This window comes from Patiria miniata, unplaced genomic scaffold, assembly GCF_015706575.1.
Source record: "Patiria miniata isolate m_02_andy unplaced genomic scaffold, ASM1570657v1 HiC_scaffold_5, whole genome shotgun sequence".
In the NCBI taxonomy this organism is placed as follows: Eukaryota; Metazoa; Echinodermata; class Asteroidea; order Valvatida; family Asterinidae; genus Patiria; species Patiria miniata.
In genome coordinates this window covers 22,067,016-22,090,211 of record NW_024037072.1, presented here as the reverse complement: position 1 = coordinate 22,090,211, position 23,196 = coordinate 22,067,016, and the positions used below count along the sequence as shown (strand labels likewise).

The following is a 23,196-nucleotide window of genomic DNA, read 5'->3' as shown; positions in this document are numbered from 1 at the left end:
CTAGTTTACCTCGTTGGTGTCAGATCCTTTGTTTTTTCGAATCTGTGTTGGACACCATGCTCGTAGAAAAACTGGTCCATGTAGGCCTATAGAAATACAATTTAAAGATGTCTTGCTATAATGTGCAATTAAACTTCCTGGTCTAACAATATGTTGGTCTGTTATCACTCTTTGTTTGGAAAGGACGGCAACGATCTGCATGGTGGAGAGGTCTGCCGGCACGGGTAGACCTGACCGGGTGACTCTAACGGCTCATGAAACCTGCCTGAACGATCCCATGCGTGTAGGTGAAGACAACCCAGAGCCCATTTATGAGGCGTCCATTCCCTCGACCAATCTGAGACGTGACTGTGAGTCTGTGACCACACCCATGCATAATGACCTACCCGTAGCATCCCCACAACCACGGCCGCTACCGCCGCCACCACCAACAACCCCTTCAATTCCACAACAAACACCACAACCATCACCACCGGAATTTGAGGCTCAACTCACCAACCCTATTCCCAACTCAGGTCCTGGGTATGAGAGGTCCATCCTCGGAGCCGGCGTGCATCACAGCTATTACAGGCCTGCAAGTAGCTATGACGCATCCTTACCGTCAGTATCACAACCGACAGTAGCATCAAACTTACCCAAGGAAACCAATGGGTGTGAACCTGCTGTCGGTACTGCAGACCATAGATACGAGACGTCCATCCTTCCACCCGTAGTTCAGCACACATACTATCACCCGTGAAGAGAATGGTTCGACTCACCCCAACATTGATCGGTCTCTTTCTGCATGGGCTACTTTACAATAGGGTTGCATTACATTTAAGGGAACCATCTATTCTCAAAACGTTTCCCACGTACGGCTGATATCAAGCGAACAATGAGGAGCAGTTGGTTGCATTGGTTGCTTCTCAAATTTTCATTAATTTAGTTCATTATCCTTTGTGTTGGGGTCATGTACTATGTCTCGATAAAGCGGACTTGGGTTCCGTTAGCAAAACTCAGTTACTTGTTGAGGCCCATAGAAGTTCTGTAGGAATGTTTAACAGGTAGTTCGAGAAGACATTCCCCCGACTTCCCTCCAGGAACGTCACCTAACCTTTTTGTTGATCAGCTTCAATTTCCATAAAACATAAAAGGGAGGAAACGAGGCGGCATCCTAACGTCCTAAACCTTGGCTGCCAAGACAACCAAAAGAGTACCTTTACGAAGATGCTGACCTGGACTTCGCGGACAGTCCCAACAGCAGAGCTCACCGTTTAAGCTAAGTTACTGCTGGTATTTTACGACGAGAAATTAAATGTCTTATAGCGAATGACTGAATCAGTGCGATTAAAACCAAAAAGACACCGAGGGGATTCGAACCCGGGCCCCGAGATCTAACGATCATAACCACTCAGCACTTCGGATACCCATAAAACTCCCTTTTAACCAATGTGTCTTAATTGGCCGAGACAAGAGGGGTATTGTTATGCATGGACAAAATAGAAACTATATTTTCGAGGAATAGGGAAAACTGTGTTTGTTTTGTCTGTCCATTAAATTATATACTTTCTCCTGTTGTCAGTCGGATCGAGTTGCGTCAATCCGATAGATCACAGGCAGTTTCCCGCTAATTAAGCTCGCTCAGCATTCTTCTCTTTGTATGACTGTTTGATATGCTTATTATTTATGTTGTTTACTTTGATATAGAAAACAAATCATCAACACAAGTTGAAAGAGTGGACTTAATTGTGTTGTCGAATTCCACTTTCAAATGCAGCGCAGAGTAAGATTGCTTTGGATAGCCTAAGCATTGAAGTAATAAATGTCAGGTTTAACTAACTGTTGGGTGCTGTGGTCCACTGGTTACGGTGTTCGACTCGTGTGCCGTGGTACATGGTTTCGAATCCTGACCGTGGGAACATGGTGCTTGTGCTCTTGAGCAAGGCACTTTACCATTATTGCTTCGTCCTTCGGATGGGACGCAAAGCCGGAGGTCCCATGTGTTGTGTAATGCACGTTAAAGAACCCAGTTACACTTATCACTATAGAGAAGGGGTTTGCCCTGGTGCTTCTGGCAGTGGCTGCAATATACGCCGCAGCACCTTGTAAATCCTTATAGAGGTGCTAAATAATGGGTCTCATAATTCTCATTAACTTGAGGGCCTCCGTAGAAAGCAGTGCCTTACACTGATCGGAGTTTACCCTCATTAAAGATGACGTAAAAAAATAATAATAACTTTTCAACTTTAAAGAAGTTCACTTAGGCAATTCTTGGATTGAAGTGTGCAACGTTAGGCAACCCCAACAAATTGCCGGACACCAGCTTTATAATTTTCACCCTTAAATTTCCTGACTTAAGTCCTATTGACGTAAAAGTAGCAATGAATTCCAGGGTCATCAACATCGAGGTTCGTGGGACACTACGTGAGGAAAGTCGAGGGAACGCCTCGTGCGTTGCCTGTGGCTCCCACTTTCCTTGTAACACGGGCCTCCCGTAAGGCCAAAACAAAAAAAAATAAGTCGGTCTCTGGTTGGTCAGCGCGCGCGTCGAGTTTAATCATGCGCGTCAATCTTTTTTTTTTCCAAAATGTTCCGCGGTAGCTCCAACAGCGCCCTCTATTGCCGCACCTCCTCGATTGGAGGACACCAATGTACATGAGGACACCAAAAAAGCTAAATAGTACCCCACCTTGTCTGTACAATCCAAGCTTGAAGGGAAAAAAAAGGAAAAAAAAAAAACTTTGGTCTGACCAGAGACCGCATATTGTTAATTATTTTTGGCCTAACCTTAATCCGGCTCTTTTTATATGATAGAAACATCATGTGGCGTTGAAAAATGTTTTAATACTAGTCTTGGTAAATTACAATTCTAAAAAGCGACGCAAATGCGCCAATTTCATTTCAGCCCCCAAAAATTATGCTTACAAAATGTTCTTGTGTTAAAAACATACAACGCTGGGTGTGAATCCGTCACAAGCAATAATTATTAATACCACAAAGTATTTTGACTAACTTTTCTGCTTGACAAATATTGTTTTATTACTATGCAATTTTTTTTCATCCCAAGTAAGCAACTTAGCTAAATTTGCCTATGCCAGATGGAAGCGAAGCAAACACAAATGTCTTTAAACGAGAAGAAAAAGTTTTATCTAATGAATTCTACTTTATTTACTGCAGTTTAATATTATATTTACACAATATTATGCCACTAACAGCTAAAAAAATATTTTTTTCTTCAAAACTTAGTTTTATACATTGCCTATCTGTTATCGCTAAAGTAAGTAAATCCATTTAAAGTTGGTGTATACGTGCTTTTTGGGTGCGGCACCTTGAAAAAAATAGATTTTCAAATTTAATTGATAGTTTCTAGCATTACATTGGTAATGAGCTTTCCAATGAGACATCGCACGAAAAAGATCGGCCCATGACAAATACTCAATTAATTAATTTCAAGTTTTGAATTAAAAGAGGGACGCGCCTAATTCGTTCTGAATAGTGTGCGCAATTTCTGAACTGGGGCACGCCATTTAAAATCAAGTTTTGAAATTGTATAAAGGCCTGCAGAAACAAACAAGCAAATTTATTTGTTACAGGACATTATATTCCTTTAAATTTTGTTTGGAAAAGAAAATTGAAATTTTGAAAAAGCACGTATATATCAACTTTGAGTAAGTTGCATTAACACTGCAAAAATAATATACAGTTTTAAAAGGATCTGGCACTGAACTATGCCATACCAATTAAAATGTAGATGTTTATTATAAACAACCACACTTAACGGCGTTTTACACAAGTCTTCCACAACGTGTGGTACGGTTTTGTTTGTAAATAGAACAGTCCAAAATAACTGTATATAAAAATAAGGCACTTTACAATACCCAAAAAATACCCAATACAAAAATAAATGCTTCATTTTCAACTCTATGCAAACTGAGAAAAAAAGGTTCTCGACACACACTGCAATCTGTTATCTTGAAACAAAATTTGATTAAAAAATTGCGGCAAAATTCTGATAATTCATGAATATAAATGTACTGTTCATTACTGTTATTGAAATTTTTGAGCACTCTTTTTTTTTTTTGAGAAAATATATGATACATGTATAATAACTCTATTTCTGTTACACACATTTGAAATCTTTCTAAAATTTCTGGTAGCAAATATTGCATAGTTTGAAATTGCAATATTGTGAAATACTGTGCACTTCCTGATTATCACATTTACGATAAATTTTATATTAAAAAACCTGTGAACTTTTCTATCGAGTTTTTACAAAAATGTGGGTTGTCTTAAAACAGCCATGTCTAATTTAATATAAATTTTGTATTGCTTAATTACTTTTACTTGTTAATTTGAAATAAAAGTTCCCAAAAACTTTGTTCTGTTCCAATCAATTTACAGATCTCAAATTCTGCCTATTTATGAATTATTCATGTTCCATTATATTACTGAAAGTACTGTGTAGCGACATTCCATGCATATTGCATCTTAATCATAATGATGTGTATAAGCCCAGGTATCCACGAGGCCATGGCACTCCACTTGGTAACAATGATGTAGCAACTTGAGCACCAATACTGGTGGATACGTGCACTTTATAAATACACATAATTATTATCTTATCTGAATAGACATTTTCATTTGATTTCTATGGCTATTTACATAATAAATAACAATACATGTATATACAAACACAAACTGCTCAGAAAACAAAAACGTAGTTAGAAAAGAACCATATTTGCATGTACGTATTAAACAACTCGTCAAGTTGAAGCCCTGTCCTTACAAGTCCTTAGTCAATCATAAGTTAATCACAAGTCCTTACGTCTCAAGTTAATTCATAAGCTACCTCCAAAAAGGTTTTACTTTGTCATAGTATTTTACTTTGCCATATTATTGGAAGGTACCTTTTTGGGACTTAAATTTACAGAGCTCGTATCAGGAGCTTGCGACGCCATCACGGTGTCTTTTTAACTGGCATTGTTGAGGCCATGTTAGCTCAAGCCTTGCTTGTGATTGACTTGTGATTTGACATTTAACAACTAGTCTACTTTTTTTGTTTTTTTGTTAGCCTTCGAGAAAGACTCTGCTAGGGTCGAAACGTCAGGCCACTAACTATTTTTGTGCAACTACTCTACCAGTTAAATCATAAATATGTCTCACAATGAAAAACAAAATAGTTCAACAATTGTGTCTTTAAACACTGAATACATTTTTTTTTGTAATAAATATTAAAGAAAAATATCTGGATTATTAAAGTAAACAATTCATGTCTTTGTCACAAAAATATATATTGTTTTTCTCACCCATCAAATTGTTCTTCCTCAGATCGTCTTTATTTTCACATATTTATTTTTAGTTTCGATTGAATTATTGACAATTTTTGGAAGATGAGCAGATGTCTTCTTCCCCTGGTCCAATAAGGAATGCTAGTTTTACAAAAACTATAACTTCCAACAAGCAAAACCGACTTGGGTGAAACATGGAAGTACGTATATTACCAATGGAAAGATTGTCCAGAAAGTTGATTCCAATTTCATGAATGGAAACCTATAAACAATGCAAATGAAGGGTTCTGGTATGTATGAAAATGATTACCTTGAGAATACATTTCTTCCATCAAATTGCAAATGCCCAACAGGGCAACAATTTCAGTACTGGTCAATCCTGGTGGTAAGGCAAAAGAAAAAAATACTTCTGCTTCTGATTACATGGCATTTGAAAATAGGGTAAGTTGATAGGGAATTATTATTTTTTTGGGGGGTGGGGGGCCATTTTTTTGTGTTGATTATATGTAGGTGTCTGCGTGGAGTCAAGGGTAAAAGGTGTTTTTTGAGGGTTTGGGGTGTTTTCCCCTCATTTTTCCCAAAAACGAATTGGTGTAGGAGCTGTCAAAATAGGGTAGGTAGGGTAATCGGAAGCAGAATTATTATTTGTTGGCCTAAAACACATGTGTAACATACCTGTAATTATGAACCAAATAAATACATAAATAAATAAATAATTAAAATAAGTTAATAAATTAATTAATTAATTAATTAATTGATTAATTAATTAATCAATTAATTAATACATGTATATAAATAACTTAACAAATAACTTAATTATAAGCAATTAATTAATTAATTGATTAATTAATTAATCAATTAATTAATATATAAATAACTTAACAAATAACTTAATTATAAGCAATTTATTTACAGATATACACGAGGATTTGGGGAGTGAATTCAGCTCATCCTGCATAGCCGATGCTTGATCTTCATTCCCAGCTTGTCCCTAGCCCTGGCCAAGAAGTCAGTGGTGCGGAGTGTGAGGCTTGCCGAGTCCGCGCCCTCTAGGACGACCTCCGCGTCACTCATGACCACGTAGGCTTTGCCTAGAAGGAGTTTACCCGGGCAGCGTTGGCAGTGCCCCGGGACGGTCACCTCCAGCTCGCGGCTGTCCAGACTGGACTGGCGCTTGTTGTGATTCAGGTGGCTGACCCCGGTCAGGTGTAGGACGTGGTGGGAGGGAGTGCTGGTCAGATTGGAAGCTGTCCCTCGGATCAGGGTGGGCTTGCTGGTGTGACTCTGCCAGCCCTTGGTCGACCTGAGGTTCTTGCATAGTCGACACTCTGCAAAACACGAATAAAGCGGCAAGATGTAAAAGACTGCTAGAGAAACACTCATTCGATATTGACTTTGTAGAAGCTGTCAAGCCTGTTTCTGTTATGTAGGCACTAAAATTCAATGAAACAAAAACATAATCATGACAATATAGCTGTGGTTTAATGGTTACGGTGTTCGACTCGTACCATGGTACATGTACGTAAGTTTGAACCCTGACGGGGAACAAGGCGCTTGTGTTCTTGGGCAAGACAGTTTACTATGATTGCCTCTCTCCACCCAGGAGTATAAAGGGATACCTGTGAAGGTAGAGATCATATTGCACTGATTTTTCACTGCTGCGGGAAAAAAAATGGTCTCATTCCTGATGAACAGGGATAATAATTGTAAACACTTTGACACCTTAGGTATTAAGTGCTATATAGATTGTAATTATATTAGCCCTAACAGAACTCAACCCATCAAACCCAACGGCATGTTTTGTTGGAATCTGTCAGGATGGGTACAGTACCCCTAAACTGACAGTCATTTACATTGGGTTGGCACACCTCCAGAATCAAAGTCAGAAATATCTGTGTGCAGTTTCCCACATGGTGTTGGAATTTGCCAGGAGTCACGTGACAAGCTATTCAAATGCATTACGAACCTAATGTTACATGTACTTGTGAAATGACTTGTGAATGATCTGTGGTTTACACACATACATCTACACACACATTTGTTAATGGTGTAAATTGAGGAACTTTTTCACAACAGCTCTCATTGGTTTTGTGTACAAGTTTTCTAATCGAGGTCGTCCTCGATTTGGTCCCTGTCCTTGATTCACTGATGATGTTGCATGCGTGAGTCCTCGATTTACATGTACACCATAAACAAACTCACACACTAAACAGAAGATGTGCATTTAAAGCCAGAGTCCATCATTTGCAGCTATCCAAAAAGTAACTGGCGTAATTATTGTTAAAAAACATACTTGGTTGAAAGATAGTAAGGGGACTAAACTCCCTGTGAAATTATTCTTTCTGGCAAGCTGTCCTTTTGAAGAAATCAACAAAAGGAGGCCTTTCCAACGGTGCTTCTTGAGACGCACCGTAGGAAATTTAAATTAGTAGTTTGTTTTGTTATTCGGCAAACCGCGCGCAAGCGTTGACATGACACACAAGTGCACGCGGTTGCTATAATTTGACATCGCGTAGCTGCAATCGGCTCAGTGAGAACGTATCTCGGACGCTGAATTCTGGTCCAATTCAAAACATGATTCAACAACTTTTGTTAAGAAATCGAGATCCTATAATGCTGTTTTTCTCGAAATAAACAGCTGAAGCTGAGCTGAAACTTCATCAGGTTAGTTTGTTCAGTACCCTTCTTTAGATTTTGAGCACTTTTGTTGCTTCGAACGAACAAAATGCACAATTACAAATGATGGACTATACCTTTAAAACACTACATGTAAGTATAAGGTTTTCATTAATGCAAATTAAAAGAAGCACCTGCAAACCTAGCGTGACAGAAATCCCTCTACCGCAAAAGCCAAAAAAAAAAAGAGCACCAAAAAAAAGGGTGACAAGGGAATTTCTCAAAACAACTATATGATTTCTCGACTATGCAGCAAATGGTAGGAAAGCAAATCCATTTTGTTCACACCCCATCACCAGTTCAAAAGCTACATATAATTGTTTCTTTACCTCTGAAAACTGCTTCTTATATTACGTTCCAAACTGGACAAAACTGGACAAAATACAATAAATAAAAAAATAAATAAAAACAAATATAAAAGGGAAAATGGGTGACATGCAATGCCATGCAATGCCATGCAATGCCATGCCAAGTTGGAAAAGTTTCTAAGTAAAGCTTTTGAAACAAACAGTGAGCACAAAACAGTATGGAAATGTCATGAAAAAAACCCATGCAAACGATTTAAGCAACTTCACTTTTCAACCTTACAAGTTAAAACAAGTTCTTCTTAATAAAAACTTAATTCCAAAAATATCTATAGCTGAATGAAAGCTTTGGTTTAGCAATGGACCAAGGTAGTATTGGGTCATAACAAGTTAAGTCAGAAATCAAATCACAAGTCAAATCACAAGTGAAGTCATGCATGTACATGCAACTCCTACGGGATGAACAATGTCAAAGGATTTTTAACTCAAACAAATCATTTCAATAGATTATCGCTTGACTTTAGACTGGATGACTTGTGATAGACCTCTGATGACCCGAGATGATTAGCGATGGAATTGTATTGTATGTGCATTGAGAGCAAGATTTTAGGAGCATCAAAAATATTCATCAAGAATGCAATTTTATACCTTGTTGTTGACAGGCGCCTGCATCTTTGTTGTACTGAAAACCTGGTGCACAACACTGCTCCGAGATGTCCTCTGAGTCATCCCTGCGCCTGGACAACGCCTCCGTCTTTGGGCAGCAGAGCTTTTGGGTGGGGTCAAACGCCCTGTCGCCGCAGCAGCTCCCCCGCCGAGTGCCTCGAGTCAGGCTCTGGTTGCAGCAGGTGTCCGTCTCTGGGTTGTAGGCGCTGCTTCCACAGCACTGCGAGCGTCCCTTCTTCTTTCTCCGGAGGCTGTTATCGCAGCAGAGATACCGGTCCTGATTGTAGGCTTTATCGCCCAGCAGGCCACAGCAGGATCCGTTTTTGACGCGGTACAGCTTCTCCGCGCAGCAGGTGCGTTTGCCGAGGACGTAGGGCTCCCCGTTGCAGCACCCCGTGGAGGATGCATCGTAGGTCGCACCCGAGCAACAGATGAGGGTGCTGTTGTCGTATGCGGCACCGCCGCAAAAGGGTTGCAAGACGTTGTCAGATGAGCAGTTGTACAGCTCTGGATCGTAGATCTGGCTGTTGCAGCACTTCATGGGGGCATTGTAGATCTGGCCATTGCAGCAACTCATCTTGGAGGGATTGCAGGCCTGGTTGTCACCCGGTGGACGCCTCGGTCGGCATTGCCGTCTTCCCATTGGTTCTCCATTGCAGCAAGTCATCCAGTGGTGGTGCTTCTCCAAAGGCTTCTCCCCGCAGCACGTGTACCGCTCGGAATCAAACACCTCCCCGCTGCAGCACATTGCCTGCTGCCCATGCCCGTGGAACTGCTTCCTGCCCCCGCAGCAAATCGCGCCCACCTCGCTGCTCCCGACGATCTCGTTCCCGCAGCACTCGCCGGAGAATGGATACTCAAGACCGTTACAAACAGTGTGTCCAGGGACGATCTCCCCCTCAGGCCTGAAGAAGTTCTTGGGGAAGCTGTAGTGGACGTCGCCGACTGCCCTGCAGGTTTCCGTCGATGGGTCCATGATCCGGCTGTGACAGCAGACCGAGTTCTGCGCATCGTGGAAGAGGGAGTCCATGCAGCACTTCTTCGATTCATCGAGGGTGTCGTAGGCAACCCGTCCACAGCACGTATTCCCATGTGTAGCCCTTGGATACAGACTATAAACGGAAACGAAAGGAAACAATTGTCAATTTGCCACCAAAAAAGTGCATATTTGATGATACCTCCGATGATAGCTAAACAATGAAAATAATGGTGAGTATTCACAAGTTTTGTATTTCCTGCAAACCTCCTTAAAATACACTCCTCCAGGAATCAATAAAACCACAGAGTGCTGCGGCGGTTTTGAGTGGTACAAGGGGTAACAAGTAGGGCGGTTTGGGGCGGTACAACGGTACAAGTAACAACTGATGAATTAACAGCTGCTTTCCTCATACAAATACCCCATTGCTCAGGATCAAATTACTTAATGACAACATTCCGAGTGCCATTCTGGACTCAACTCTAGATTGAGAAACAAATGATGTGACCCTGTGCAGAAGGATAATTGGTGATACAGCCATAATCTCAAAGAAGCCTGCCCACCCTAGAAATAATCTCCCTCCCCGAAGGCAGTTCTAAATACAAATTTGAACACAGAGCAATATGAAGTCAGGAACACATTTGCATTGCGAATGCTTGACATCAGATCAACTTCTAAAATTCACTTTTCACACCGAATGGAAACAAGCCTTTAGGGATTCTAAAACTACTTACAATTTTTCCTGGCAGCAAATCTCCGTGCTGCTGTCCATCAGGACCGGCCCGCAACATTCACCGTTCTCCACGGGGTAGACGCTGCCCTGGCACACGGTGTCCGTGGGTCGATGGGCCACGCCATCGGTGCACACTGTCTTGCCATCGGCCATGTCGGTGGTGGATAGAAGGGTGTCGTTGCAGCACATCGGCGCCGGGCTTGATGGATCAAAGAGTTCACGTCCGCAACACTCTTGGCCTGATGTTAAAAAGCCATTAATGTATCTGTGAGAATTTGTGCACACGAGGGTCTGCAATTCATACATTTTCTTGAGAAACACAGATTGTATTGACATTTTTAGTGAGAAGCATTCGACAATAAAATAGTAATAAAGAAGGACAAGGATTAAAAGTTACTGTTAATAACTAATGTTAAAAATTGCTTGCTCTACTTTTCTAGGGTAGATTTACATCAATTTAGAGATACTATCTCGTTGCGGTGAATTACTGTTCCAAACACAGTAAATCTCCACATCGAGATGATAAATTGCAGTGGGAGTTACTATCTCGCTGCAGCAAGATAGAATCTCGCCATGGCAAGTTTCCACCTCTCGCCGCGGCGAGATAACACACCGCCGTGAGATATTAACTCACCGCAATGAGATACTAATTTGGAATTTTTTGGTTACTTGTAGCCCCTCTACGCATCTGAAGATATTCAATTGCTAATTGATAACGCAATAAATTTCTGATAACATCAAAACATCAACAAACCACTAATTACCTTGTACTGTTATCGGGTGCAGCACCTCATCGCAGCAAACGTGGGTGTGTGGGTTGAAGCCCTCAGAGCCACAACAGCTTCCCTCTCCGATGCCTGTCCCTGGGGTTGAGAAACGTAGGGTTTCGAGACAGCAGGTCTCGCCGGGGCCAATCAGGACACCCCCGCAGCACTCCTGCTCCGCGGGATCGTAAGGGTAGTAACCGCGTTCAGCTTTGAAGCTGTCGCAGGCCTTCAGGCCCAACTCCATTTCCTCAATGGGCCGGATGTGCCAATTGCTGCGATCGCAGACGTCCGTTTGATTGTTGAACACGTTGTCTTGGCAATACCTACATGTGGGTAGAACAATAACAAGGAAAGGCAAGCCTATTAATTCTGGTCCTAGAATACATAAAATACTATTCAATCGATTAAGCTTGGTTATTCAATAACGGTTATGCATCTGGTTTACGCAATGGACCTGGTTTAGCCCATTTGCATTACAAGGCAAGTAAAAAAAAAACGAAACCAAAATGGCAGGACCATTTTTTGAATGAAGTTTGCCTGTAGCACTTTCAAAGTCTAGGATATGAAAGCCCAGTCATTAAGTCATAGGGATGCATGTGAATTGGTTTCGTTTTGCTGAAAGAACACTTACCTTTTTTTTCTGATCCGTGGACAGAACTTTAAAACGGTACTTGTCTTTGATATTAGGTAACTTGAAAAGTACATGAGTGATTTGAATGATTCTTGTACTAACAGAAAGCTTGTAAATTGGGCTTTCATATCCTAGATTTTGAAAGTGTGACATGGAGAAACAATAGTCCCAACATTTGGGTTTTATTTTTTTTACTCACCCTGTATCCTTTGATTATTTTACTTATACATGGATAACATTCATGAACATGCACATCCAGTACACGCAAACATACATTCTCTATGACTACGATTGCCACACATGTATTTTAAATGCATGTTCTGTCAATTTTGATTAAGCTTCAAAGGTTCACTTTGTTGTAAAAAAAAAAAAAAAATTGCGCTGTCATTTTCAGGACACATGTGCCGAGTGTCATTCTCTTCCACGCACAACAATAATCTACGCCGGTGCGGCGCACAAAGAAAGAGATCAAATGCCTGATCAATTGTATTCAAATTACTAAGGGGATTTCAAACACAAGCAAGTTTAAGAGTTTTTTTTTTAATCTAAAGAAGAGAAGTCTTACTCAGCAAAGTGCTCCGGGACCTTTTTGTTAACCTGGAGGTGTCTGTAACTCTGGAAGTTTTTGTTTTTTTTCTGGCTGTTTCCCACGCATGTATGCCAATCTGGGACGTACGCCTCGGTGCCGCAACACTTCTGCTGATGAGGCTTTTTCGCTTGATACATCTTTGGGTGGATGGTTCCATCGCAACATATTTCAGTGTCTGTGGTGTAGACTTTATCTCCACAGGGTGCTCTGCCCAGTTGAAACTGTTTCTTGGCGTAAACCTCATTTTCATAGCAGATCTACAGTCAAACAAAGTTTTAAAAACAAATAATTAAAAAAAAACCTTTAAATTCAAAAAGACTTACAACTAAATCTAGGTGATAAATAAAGTTAACTTCCTCCTTTCATCAAAACTGTCTATGATTTTAATCTTGAACAAAAGAATACAGAAGATCTAAATAATTTGAAATTTTCTTGAAATTTGATTCTTGCACAAACATGTATACATTTACAACTCACAAATTCATGTTGATTTGTAACTCTCAAAAACTTATTTTTCAAAGTTTTTATTTCTATAATCAATTGGTTCAGTACAGCCACCTTAGTTTTCTTGTTTTGAAACTCAAAAACATGAAATTTGGACAGAAAATTACAGAGTAAACAATTTCCTTTGATTCACAGTGCATAATGGAGTTACTTTTCTTTGGAAGTTTACATATTGCCATACATACATATAATTCTGCGACATAAAATCGAAATAGATTGGTAGACATTTTATGATTTTTTAGACTTGTGAGATCCGAAAAAAGTTACCCCATAGAAGTTTGCCTGTATGTACTTCTTCTACATGACCCCGGAGGACAGACACACAAAGGGAGAACAACAGATCCATTCAGCCCTCGGGAGTTGGGTCTTTTGTTGGAAACGGTCCTCTGTAATAGGTTTGTGTGCTTAGTCTATTGGAGTTTGTATATTACAGGGACAGAGGAAAACATAAAGTGTTGCACCTACATGTGTTTCTTTATTGTAGGCCTTTGGGTTTTTGTTCCCCTCAGAACAGCAGGCGTCGGTGAAGGAGTCATTGGCCACGGGCCGTTTGGAACACGGATCACACAACTGACCATCAGCCAAGGCATGGATGCCGCAGCACTCTGCATCAATGCTTTGCACTCTGCCGAGAGCTAAAATGATACATTAGAAAACAAAAATAATTACCAGGCAATATTTGATGAAGTAATGGCAGATATAGCATCAATCAACCCATATGATGCGAGCGACCTGAATTTTCCATTATTTTTTAGGAATTATCGAACGTAAATATATTGACAATAATTAGGTTTTATTCACTTTTTGTGGCCATTTTGGGTAAAGCTTTTTGTAGTGCAATGGAAATAGTTCAGGCTAATTAGGTTTTATTCACTTTTTGTGGCCATTTTGGGTATAGCTTTTGTAGTGCAATGGAAATAGTTCAGGCTAAAACTTCGCATATAATTGAATACCCCATTCAATCTGCATAAAAAAATTGGCCTAAAAAAAGAAAAAATTCCGACTTAGAAACGGCATGTAATCGGAAGCAGAACTATTTTTTTTTTCGGCCTAAATGTCAGTTGGTGCGTGGAGTGTGTCACAGCATGTGCAACACCCAAATTATCTTGTCAGATACCTGGGTCTGAAAAGTATCAATATTCAGGGCAAGCTTTCCTTTACAGCTAACCCCCAGCCTGTGAGCCAAACCCGGACCAATCCCAATTGAGGGATGCCGTTCTATCTTTGTTTCTTAGTTTTTGCCTGTGAATTTGCAAAAGTTGTGCAGGTTTTTACACTGCCGATGTTCCTGGCAAGTCAGATCCATTTTTGCATTTCACATTAAGTATGAAGGTAGTATGTAATACTGATGTTATTTTTCGTTCCCTTCTGTTTTTTCAATTTCTTATTTTCTTCTATGTCCTATATAAGTGAGAATTAATGGCAACCAAAAATAAGCACAAACAATAACAAAGTCACCCGGAATCAGCCGGAATCAGGGTTTTGTTTTGTTTTTTTAAATATTTTTTTTAGTAAAATATATAGATAAGTTGAAATTTGCCAAGAGAAAAAATAGAGATCACGGATGTACATCTTAAATTATAATAAACAAAAAAATATAATGAAAACGCTCACCAAAACGTTTATGGAAATATTTGTTAGGCGGACTTCTGCTGCAGCACTTGCTTTCTCCCGGCTGATAGGCCTGAAACGCGTTTCTCCTGATGCGACAACAGGACCCATAAGGGAAGTCAGAAACCTGCCAACCGCAGCATGTTTGTTGCTCAGGGTCGAACGTGTTGCTGCCCCCACAACACTGAGATGTTGGAGCAGCTTTCTCCATGATGTTGCCCTTGCAGCATAGTTGGTTTGTCACGTCGTACAGGCCTGCAGGTAAGGGGAATAATGTTCAAATATTTAACCAGAAAGGTCCTTGGCTCTTTTACTTTTTCAGTTTTAACCATAATTATATAACTGGACTACAGATCCTTGTCGTTTGATTGGTGGAACTCACATCACGTGACATTTGTTATTGCTCCCATTCACGCCGGCGCTCAAAAAGTCCCGTTCACCCATGGGGAAAGGGATTTACTATTCAACTGTTAGGATCATCCGTGTTCCATGACGCGGTATTTGTGTGCAAAAGCATGCTAGAATGCGGGTTCAGCATTGCGCGAAGCCCAATTTGTTCCAAAGAGCCAGCGCTACAGAGTCGGGTTTAAACATTTTTGTGAAGGGGTGGTTTGGAAGAGAGAAATATATTCTCCACCAATTTTGTGTTTAAATAATATTTAAATGGGGTGTTCCCTTTCCACAAACAGTCCACAGTGACAGTGCATTTTGCTCTCTTCAAAAGCTGCGAAGTGAAGTCAAGAGGAAACTCTAAGAATCACCTGTTTCTTATGATTTGTGATCCCCAACTCAAGACTTATCACTCTCTCTATCAGCCTACTTACTGTTGCCGCAGCATTCCTTTCCTGGTTCCAGATCGTGGAGAGCATTCCCACAGCAGACTTGCTGGGTTTTCAGGTAGGATACTCCACTGCAACAAGCCTGAACGCCTGGTATCTCGGGGATAGACAGCGACACGGAGTCACAGCAGGAGGACCGCAGGGGGTTGTAGGCCTCAGCACCACAGCACTTACCGACACCTGTACCCAAATATGTTGTTTAACAGACATGAGCTTAACTCTTTGCAAAGGCCTACAGCACGCCAATATATTTATATTATTTTGTTGTTGTTTTGTTACGTATATTACATCGGTCACACCACATAGTGGGATGTCTTGTACCACTATGTGACACATTGTGTAAACCACGTCAATAACAGATCCATCACTTCGTGGTGGGGCAAACATGTATTCGTCACTTCACGGTGCACTCAACGATACATGTATTGTACGTACCATTCTTAGACTCAGTTTGCTGTGGAATCAACTCTGTGTGAAGGGAATAATGCCTTATATATCGAGATATCCAAAAAAATATGTGTTGTGACATTCTAGCCAATTAATCAGACAACCTTCTCCAGCCAGCACCATTTGGAAGCGAAATATTGGCTCGTTTCAGAGTTAAAAGAGTTACAACTAGGCAGTCCTGAAACTTATAAACTCTCTTGTCATTTTTCCGGAACCCTCCGCAATCCTCAATTAAGTGAAAAACCATTTGCACATTCATTGTGCTCCAATAATTCACATGTGAACACTTGGCTGGACTGTGCAACTTTCTCAATTCCTGCAAAATCACTCAAACCTCCTCATGGATTTTGAAGGATCTTGACAGGGGTTTGAGGTCTACTCTATTGGAAGGATATTATAAGTTATCCCGCGAGCACAAGTGGAACACGGAATAATGTAGCACGTCTGTGTCCCACATACGGTACTACGAGGCCAATATGTGGGACACAGACGCACTACATTTTCCGTGTTCCACGAACACCAGCGTGATAACGAATTTACATGTATCTTCAAGCAAACTTGACGCGCAGTAAAGATGGAACACACGCTGTACACAAACTTCTCAGTGGTTATCGTATTACACGTGCGTGTTGTACGGAATGGCGCTCGCATCTTAAAATGCGCAGAAAGCGGTACGGACAGAGGGCCGTGCTACATGGTTATATGTAGCACGGCTTGTTGCCATGGGATTGACCAATCAGGATCGAGGATTCAAGTTTACTTGAAGATAAAAGGTTAAGATCAGTATTGTAGTCAAGGTACTCCTGACGGATCACAAGTCCATCACAAGTTCATCACAAGTTCATCACAAGTCCATCACAAGTCCATCACAAGTCTATCACAAGTCAATCACAAGTCAATCACAAGTCACAAAGTCCCAAGTCCACTCACAAACTATTCAAATTAACTGTGACACAGGGGATTCCTTTGTTATTGTTCATCGCAAGCTACTTGTGACTGGACTTGTGATTTACTTGTGACCGGCCTCGTGACGCACTTCTGATCCATCGCATGTGCTTGTGATCGCTCACAATAACCTTGTCCACAAAACACTGGTTAAGTAAGATCAAGCCGTACCTATGTTGGGAGTGATGACCGATTCACAGCACTGGTCGGTGTCCTCATTGTAAGTTACCAGTCCACAGCATTCGACTTTGCCGTCTACCAGCGGGCTGATGCGATACTCGATGCCGGACTCGCAGCAGACCTGAGTCCGGGTGTCATAGGTGTCTGCTCCACAACACTCGGTGAAGGAAGACTTCCGGTCAGTTGGATTCTACATTGTACCAAACACAGAAGAAGAACATTTCAGTGTTGGGGCACTGTAAAACATTGATGAGTATGTGTTGACTTCAACATCTCATTAACCCCACTTTGAAGAATCCTACGTTTCCCACTGACACCTCTAGATAAGAGTGTACCGGTTTCTTTATATGAACCACAAGGATGCGTGTACGCACGCTGTGCTTGAAACGGAGTTCAGGTGAAACGCTAGTTGTTTTGCACAAAACAAGATCAACCAAAAAAAATGGAATGAAACAAGAAACAAGCTTTCATGAAACACGACTTTGGCTTCGATTGAATGAAAAACACACTTAAAAATATGCCTAAACTTTTTAAAAACATCCGTGTATGGTTAAACAAAGAAACTGAACGGAGCACGATTTGAAGCTGCAATCTTCAGAAGAGCAAAAAACAGTTCGCACCTGTCACACACAAAACTCTGTTCTAGCACCACCATTCCCTGGTTCACATCCTGCTCCAGTGAAATTACCTTGTTCAACTTTACACTGATTTTTTTGTTGCTCAATTTCAAATGAAGAAATTGAATTTTATACTTCGGGTTTACTTGAAAATCATCATCCACTACTTTTGACAACCCATGTTCATATTTGTTCCGTCTGATGAGGAATGGCGTGGCAAACTTACATCTAGACAGCAGAGTTTGTTCCTGGTGTCGATGGTCTCCAAGCCGCAACACTCCAGAAAACCGCTGACGACAGCTTCCCTGCCGACCGCGGCCACGTGGCCTGCGGAGCCAGGCCCCAGACAGCAGTGCTCCGTCATGTCATTGTAGACGTCGCTGTACCCGCAGCACTCTCCCACGCCCTCTACAACGCGCCCAGCGCAGCAGGTATGAGTGGTTGTTTCTATCCACTGATGGTTACAGCATTCTCCATGCTCACTGATTGCATGCACTTCGTGTCCGCAACAGAGCTGGGTGTCATGGTTGATCCAAGTGTGGTCCCCACAACATTTGCCAGTGGTGGAGTCAAAGAGCTGTCCGTTACCTAGAAAAACAGCAAACAAAACATCATTATTATTACAATGCGCAAACCGTATTACACTAGTGTTCTTTAATCAGGCATGCAACTGGGACTTTTAAAAAAAGGAAACTATAAACCACACAAGACTTTGTACGATATTTTTCAATTTCTAATGGCATTCATGGGAAGTAAAAATACCGCAAGTAAAACTTGCCTGATCCCTTTACATCTTGGCAATTTGTGTAGGCCTATACATGTGAAGGCAGTTTAGTAAAAAAAATTCAGTGACGGCCTTGATTATCCATCCGGCAGGTACCAGTTGTCAATTGAATGGGGAGTTTGGGTTGAACGGGAAGTTTTGGTTTGGTAGAGACACAGGACTCCGTGCGGCCTAGTCTTGGTGCGTTCCCCTTGCCACTGCAGCAGATGTTCGAGTCTCCTAGTAGTACTAAGCTAAGCTCTCCAGAGACATCGTAAATACATGTACATTGTATCCATATTGGAAAGGATTTTTTTGACGTAGGCCTTCTCTCCACAGACCACCTTTCAAGTTTGGTTGAGATTGATGACTGAACTTGCAGTGAACATATAGAAATTGTCCTGTGGAGACGTACATGTATACAATCTTTTGTTCCCTATTGTGTGCAATAAAATTTTGCAATCTGGCACACTAATTTCAAAATGCTCTTATTTTAATCAGAATTAATTTCCTGGGCTGAAATTCGGACTTAATATCCCTTTTCTAAAACTCTTCCATTTGCGATGGATTAACCCACCTTGAAAATTCCTCGTTTTTGAGTAAAATCGATATATCTATTTCGTGAAAAAGTTGCGGGGTACCAAAACCGTACCCCGCAAGTCGGTGGGCATTCCTTGTGGGGTACCTCCCATTGTTCTGGTACGCCATAAGGCAAAGTTGCATGCCTGTTTAATAACCAAATCCAACAGCTGTGCATTTTTTGCTTGATTCTCTTTCAGGATTGGGCCAAAAAAATAATAGTTCTGCTTCCGGTTTCCCTACCTACATGTACCCTATTCTGACAGCCCCTACCCGAATTTTTTTTATGGGAAAAATGAGAAAAACACCCAAAACCATCATTTTATACCTTTTAGCCTTGAAAGTTGGCCTTGGTTTTACTGGACTTCAAATAAAATTTACTCACAGCATGCCTCCTCCAGGTTTTCAGCTCTTGGCAAGATGTTCCCCTGACAACATGCTTCGTCATCCGGTCTGAAGAAGGATTCCTTGCCATTGTATATGCAGGATTTCCATTCGTCATCAGCTGGCAAGAAAACAATATTTAAAGTCACATTAATAATGCATCATCGTCATTACTGTTAAACAATTCTAGGATTCAAGAAATTTGGCCGGGGTAGCACTGTATCGACATTTTATCAAACATGTCAAGAACGAAATAACATCATCACAGCTGAGCCGGATATACCAAAAAATGTCATCAAACGAACAGCCTGGTTTAAAAACCCTGATTCTTAAAAAGAAAAACAAATATCAGATTTTTATAAAACTTAAATCGGATTTTTTGTTATTATTTAAATCAATTTTTATGATATTCATAGTTTTGTCGTATGAGTTATCAAAAAAGCTTAGTTTGTCATATTCAACACACTACATATTATTCAACACCTTTGAATTGCATTGCGTTTTCACATGTTAAAACTACACCCAATTTGTTCCTAAAAAGAGAGAAATTAACGATCTCACTATAGCTTCACTATTCAAGGGAATTATGAAATCATGGAGCACTGAACATGAGTGAAGTACCCAATATGGAAGAGAAGTTTGTCACTTTATTTCTGATCAGATTTTTGCTGATTGTACATTTACATGTAACTCCTTTGTATTGTACATGTACATGTACTCTGTACTGACACTACATTGTACATGTATACTTCTTTAAACTAGGAATAACCATACATGCTTGAATCAACAAGTTTGCATACATGCACTCATGAGCAGTTTATAACAAACAGTGTAGCCAACCAGAGTGTGGAATGATCCACAACATAACATCAGTGTATTAAAATTAGCTTAAAATTCTACACTAAAAGCTCTTTACGAGCGTATCATTCAATTGTTCAACTTCAATGTTGATACATACATGATCATAATTGTTAGCTCAATGTCATATTTGAATCAAATCCAAGTTTCAATAACCAACTACTAAATTATTCCAAAAAAAAATCACTTAAATATTTAACTGATATCCTACGACTTTTGACTTAATTTTATATTTCACACAATCTTTATTTGAGTGTAACTAGACTGCGAAAAGATTACTCAGTATTTTTTGGTATGAAATAAAAAAAACTAGTCCCTTTTCCTGCTTGCGCAACACATACACGTATTATGCTGTAAATACCACTCCTTTGTAATATTTTTTTTCCCAGATTGTTGGACACAGATTGAGAAATCAAGTTTACTGCATCTGTGACAGTAAACATTGGTTGGTTATTTGTAATTTGATTACAAATATTTTTAGTAAGTATTTGTGATTGCATGTTTTTACATTTTAATAAAAAAACATTATTTATCATTACAAAATACAACTGTTTGCTCTCTTTCCCACTTCATATTCCTGTTGCTTTGAACCGCGCAAGCTATTTCGGTGAATATCATAAAAGTGGATTGTCACTGTTTGTTACTTAGGAAAGACATACATCTAAAACTAGAGAGCACCCATATGCATTTTAGTTCTAATTAATATAGGAATGGGAAATTGGGGTCCCGAATCACACAAGTTTTTTCGTTAAACTTCAAAGTTTGATTTCCCGTTTGTTTCGCAAACAGGTGAGTTTTAGTTTCTTTGAATATTTGATGAAAGCTAACAACTTCCTGGAACGATGAGCCATTGCTTTACGCAATATCGTCCCTTTCGAAAAAAAACCCTGACCCTTTTTACTAAATACTATGATTACAAAATCAAAATTCCCAAAGTTCGTCATCAGACGTCACTTCATGGATTTAATATATGCATCACTGCCATCAGCAAACAAACACGGAAGTCGAGGATTAAATAGCCTACATGTTATTGTTAATAAGAGCGAATTGAACAATCAATCAACTTCAATTTAAATGTTCCGCGCCTACGAACTCTAATGATAAATGAAGGCCTCACCTACAACTTGAAAAGATGGAGATCGTCTGACCGAAAAAGATGAGTTTTCTTGCAAAGTTTACAACAAAACTGTATGATGTCTCGTACACACAAAACCAAACAGCTAATGTGGAGGACGCCCTCTATTGTTGACAACTTTTTTTTATTTCTGAAAAATCAACATGCCGAACTGATTATATCCCAGACCTTTTCCGTCGTTTTCTGTCACCCCGTTTTGATTTCAATCGAGTGATTAGTCAGAACTCGGTGAACAAAACAAGGTAATATATCAAAGAGTTCACGCTTTCCGCGCTAGAAGCTTGCTCATTGAATATTTTACAGGCGGAAGTTCCGTTAAGTTTACGCAACAATCGGCCCATTGAAAATAATTGGCCAAGGAGGCGAGAACTAGCACCATGAGAAGTTTTCAATAGAATGAGTAATCATAGAATTTTTTTCTCGTAAGAGGTTTAGCCTAGTAAAAAACAGACATTACTCTAGGCTATAATAGCTGGAATATATTTTTGACTAATTTTTTAGTCTGCACTTTCAGACAATTTTCTGGCAGGTTTGGCTAAGATTAAAGAATTTAGGAAATTTAAAACAAATAAGTTACGTAGATCTTAGAACTTTGATACGTGTTTATGAATTTAAAAATCCGAAGAGAAAAAAAAACTGAAGAAAAAAAAATACCTGACGAGCATTGTGCGAAGGAAGCTGCAAAGAGAACCAGGCAAACTCTGAACGGCCACCGGGTTATTCTGCTCTGTATCCATATCGTCATTTCGAACTTTAAATAATTTCCTAGCAACTGATATGAGTTTCATGCATGCGGTGTACGAGTGTAGTTTTGGTATTGGAGCAATTAAAAACCATCGAATCTTACTATCCAAAAGATGAGGGTTGAACTGATTTCGCTACTGATTTCGAACTGATAACTCCATGCAGCTTATATAATACCGATGCATCACATAGGCCTATGGGCGCTATTTTTGGAAGTGACGGCGGGCCTGCATCAAGCCAGAGCTCACCTGGTCGACCGTGAGTATTTCCTGCTACTGTGTTGCAATGCATTGTTATTATAGTTTTAAAACTTTCCCAGACCCACCGTGAAATGATGTTGTGACCCTAAATGAAATTATGACATCATTATTTTCAGGTCTAGGGTTCATTAAATTATCGCGCAAAAGAGGCTATTAAGTAATATAACACGTACGTTCCTCAACCGTTTATTAATAACAAACGCACAATCTGCCTGCCTGATTCACTGAATTTAAGAAACCGCAAAATTTACTCAGTGAAATTCGCGGTTAGGCTGAACGTATATATCAGTGGTCACGGGCGCACGATCATGTTGGTTGACAATCAAAATTACCGGACCGTACGCGTGTCCTCCAAGATGTGTGATGTGTGTACAAAATTAATGTACGTACGGGTAGGCAAAAATGGAGGTGACGTCGTTTGAGAAGCAAAATGATGCTCTAGTATGAGTAATAAGGGACTGCGGGCCCGCTCTGCTGCGCTCTTCTCACCCTTATACCGGTACTTTTTTTAACAGCAAACTAGTTTCTTCACGCACTCAGTATAAACTCGTTTTATATCGAGCTTTCCGTTTCCAAAATTACAAGGGAAAAATGAAAGAAATCACGGTGAACTTGACTCATGGACGGTACATCTTTAATCCATCAGTCTTAGTTTTCACGGAACTATTTCTTATAAGCTTACCTTGCGAAGGTACTGAGGTCAATACTGGCACCGCCGAA

General features: G+C 40.2%; 2 protein-coding genes across 3 annotated transcripts in view; one reads left to right on the top strand and one right to left on the bottom strand.

The window, feature by feature from the left end:
* LOC119741290 (low-density lipoprotein receptor-related protein 2-like) overlaps nucleotides 1-739 on the top strand; it is a 38,501-nt gene extending 37,762 nt beyond the window's left edge. Inside the window, exon 11 of the mRNA XM_038217042.1 lies at nucleotides 184-739. Within this exon, the coding sequence (XP_038072970.1) occupies nucleotides 184-739 (556 nt within the window). The remainder of the gene's footprint in view (nucleotides 1-183) is intronic.
* A 5,397-nt stretch (nucleotides 740-6,136) lies between these two features.
* LOC119741726 lies at nucleotides 6,137-22,346 on the bottom strand. 2 transcript variants are annotated; one of them, XM_038217598.1, is made up of 13 exons: nucleotides 22,127-22,346; nucleotides 19,481-19,600; nucleotides 17,980-18,341; nucleotides 17,128-17,326; nucleotides 15,550-15,744; nucleotides 14,729-14,980; nucleotides 13,580-13,749; nucleotides 12,587-12,867; nucleotides 11,388-11,713; nucleotides 10,625-10,862; nucleotides 8,897-10,026; nucleotides 8,273-8,315; nucleotides 6,239-6,595 (listed from the first exon to the last, which is right to left on the bottom strand). In XM_038217598.1, exons 1-13 carry the CDS (start codon nucleotides 22,215-22,217, stop codon nucleotides 6,370-6,372), a joined length of 3,633 nt encoding a protein of 1,210 aa, XP_038073526.1. In that variant the 5' UTR covers nucleotides 22,218-22,346; the 3' UTR covers nucleotides 6,239-6,369. The 2 variants fall into 2 exon arrangements, with proteins under 2 accessions (XP_038073525.1, XP_038073526.1); XM_038217597.1 differs by lacking the exon at nucleotides 8,273-8,315 and having other exon boundaries at nucleotides 6,137-6,595.
* Between the last annotated feature and the right edge of the window lie 850 nt (nucleotides 22,347-23,196).